Below are 2,500 nucleotides of genomic sequence, written 5' to 3'. Positions count from 1 at the left end.
CGTTCTCTTATTCGTTTTCTTCTTTGTCTCATTCCCTTATTTCGCTCTCTTCTTCTTTGTCTCATTCCCTTACTCGCTTCTTCTTCTTTGTCTCATTCCCTTATTTCGTTCTCTTCTTCTTTTTCTTCTTTGTCTCATTCCCTTATTTCGCTCCCACTGAACCTCAATTCCAGGTCTTGTTATCCATCTTCGCCTCTTGGATCGTCTGCAGTGTGTTGACCTCCCTCGACGTCTTCCCGGAGAGGTCACCAGCCAGGACAGACGCCACGGGGTCCCTTATGGCGAATTCTCCCTGGTTTAGGATTCCTTATCCTGGTGGGTTCTCGTGTGTGGGGCGAGAGGGGCGGTTTTTATTTTTATTTTTTTAATGAAAATAAAGGTTTTTAGAGAGGTGAGGGCGGGTTTTATGTGGTAGTGGTGGGCGATTAGTTGATTTTTTAAAACAATAACGATGGTATAGATTGTTGGCACCAATCTGCTGACGTTTGCTTTTTTTGAACATTTGTAATCCCATGCATAGACAAATCTGGTAGATTACTGAAAAAAATATTTACAACCTAAATACAAACAAATACCGCCTTTTTTTTTTTTTTTTTTACTAACATATTCAAAGACCAGGATGCATGATAACGCGTACAATGGGCACTGGTCAAGGTCTTTAGGGTGAATGACTTGGGCGACGACAGATAAAGATACAGACACAAGGATATGATCCTCGCCTTTCAGGGTGTAAATGAATGAGGTTCTGTCGGGCTGGGTGGGTGATAGCGTGAGGGAACCTGTGTTGTTTCGTGTGTATATATTTGTGCCGTTGCATGTGTTTCTGTGCGAATGACATTTGTTTTGCTAGAAATGTGATATACTGAAGGGCAATAAACCTTTCCCGTATCCTTATCTACCATATTGCTAAGTTTCCAAAGTCACAAGATCCCCACTTTCCCATCCATCTTTTTCTTCTTCTTTCCTCCTTCCCTCGTTAACCCTCTTTCTTCCCTTTCCTGCAGGACAATGGGGGATGCCAAGTGTCAGTGCCGCCGGTGTAGTAGGAATGCTGGCTGGCACTGTGGCATCGATTATTGAGAGTGTCGGCGATTACTATGCCTGTGCGAGGATTACAGGTAAGCTAGAAAAAGGGGCGGGGATTATGACACGGATTGAAGATCTGAAAAATAGATAGGTATTAGGAACCGGGACTTTCACAGAAGATATCAACAAAAATACCAAGACATGAAACTAAGGGAACAGAATACCACGCAATATTCTTGGTGTCAGATTGTGCAAAAACTGCCATGTTTTCTGCAGCTCCAACTTCCCCGATATTTATGGGTTTACTGCAATGTTGACGTTATGCGTTTCTGAAAAAAATCAAGGATTGCAGAATGCCACACTGATAGTGATAGTATGTTTGGTTATATAATATATGTGAACAAGAGCTACTTTAATACAATGCATGATAAAAAGATAAATAAGAAAAAAACATAGCCACATGACAGTTTCTGTCTCAGCATAAATAAAACCTGTTATTAGTCAGAGGCAAGTTGAGCTTTCTAATAATTTCTTATTGTAGTACGTGGACCACGATAATGACATATCAGAGCAGCAGTCATGGGTGGCTCTCGTGGCCAGGTACATCATTCAGATAAGACTCACGTGGTTATTCTTTGGAAATATGAAACCAGAAAAAAAGTATTTGTTGAAAAAAATAATAATAGACAGAAATAAACATATTTCAACTTAGAGAAAAGAACAATCAGGGATAATGATAATAAAAGTGTTAATGAAATCTAACTTATTAACAATCTAATTAAAAAGAAATTAAAACATCCTCGTCCCACCAGGAGCGCCGCCCCCGCCCACCCATGCCATCAACCGGGGCATTGGCATCGAAGGGCTCGGCTGCGTGCTGGCCGGCCTCATGGGCACCGGGAGCGGCACCTCCTCTTGCTCGCAGAACATCGGTGCCATCAGCATCACGAAGGTGGGCTTTGGTGGGTTATGGGGGTTGGAGAGGAGAGGAGGGCGGGCGGGAGGAAGGGAGGATGGTGGTGGATGACTGGGGGGGAAGGGTTGGATGGCGGGTGAATGGATGGGAAGAGGAATGGGTAGGAAAGATAACGGAGATAAAAAAGGAAGGGGCGAATCTGGATGTTGTTGACTGCCTGGAGTAAATGAAATAGATTTCATTCACAATTAATATAAATTTTCACAACAGTTCATAATCCATTTCACTTTTTCCTTTCCCTGCACCATACTTAGGCACGAAGCCTCCGTGCGGCCCAGTATAAGGCAGTCATCATGGCCCTCTGTGGCCCTGTCTACCGTATACCCATTTGCACCATCGCACCATACCCCCTAATTCCCTTCCCTTCTACCACACCATACCCCCTAACACCCTTTCCTTCTACCACATCATAGCCCCTAATTCCCTTTCCTTCTACCACACCATACCCTCTAACACCCTCTCCTTCTACCACATTATAACCCCTAACTCCCTTTCCTT

The 2,500-nt window shown here is 43.5% G+C and overlaps 1 protein-coding gene across 2 annotated transcripts in view; it reads left to right on the top strand.

The window, feature by feature from the left end:
- Positions 1 to 2,500, top strand: part of LOC113822718 (solute carrier family 23 member 1) — a 16,740-nt gene that overhangs the window by 11,349 nt on the left and 2,891 nt on the right. For both annotated transcript variants that reach the window (XM_070121523.1, XM_070121524.1), the window contains exons 7-9: positions 174 to 315; positions 1,005 to 1,118; positions 1,839 to 1,978. In XM_070121523.1, coding sequence (XP_069977624.1) covers positions 174 to 315; positions 1,005 to 1,118; positions 1,839 to 1,978 — 396 coding nt within the window. The remainder of the gene's footprint in view (positions 1 to 173; positions 316 to 1,004; positions 1,119 to 1,838; positions 1,979 to 2,500) is intronic.

This window comes from Penaeus vannamei, chromosome 5, assembly GCF_042767895.1.
Source record: "Penaeus vannamei isolate JL-2024 chromosome 5, ASM4276789v1, whole genome shotgun sequence".
In the NCBI taxonomy this organism is placed as follows: domain Eukaryota; kingdom Metazoa; phylum Arthropoda; class Malacostraca; order Decapoda; family Penaeidae; genus Penaeus; species Penaeus vannamei.
Note: the sequence above shows the minus strand (reverse complement) of the source record. Positions and strands in the feature narration are given on the sequence as shown.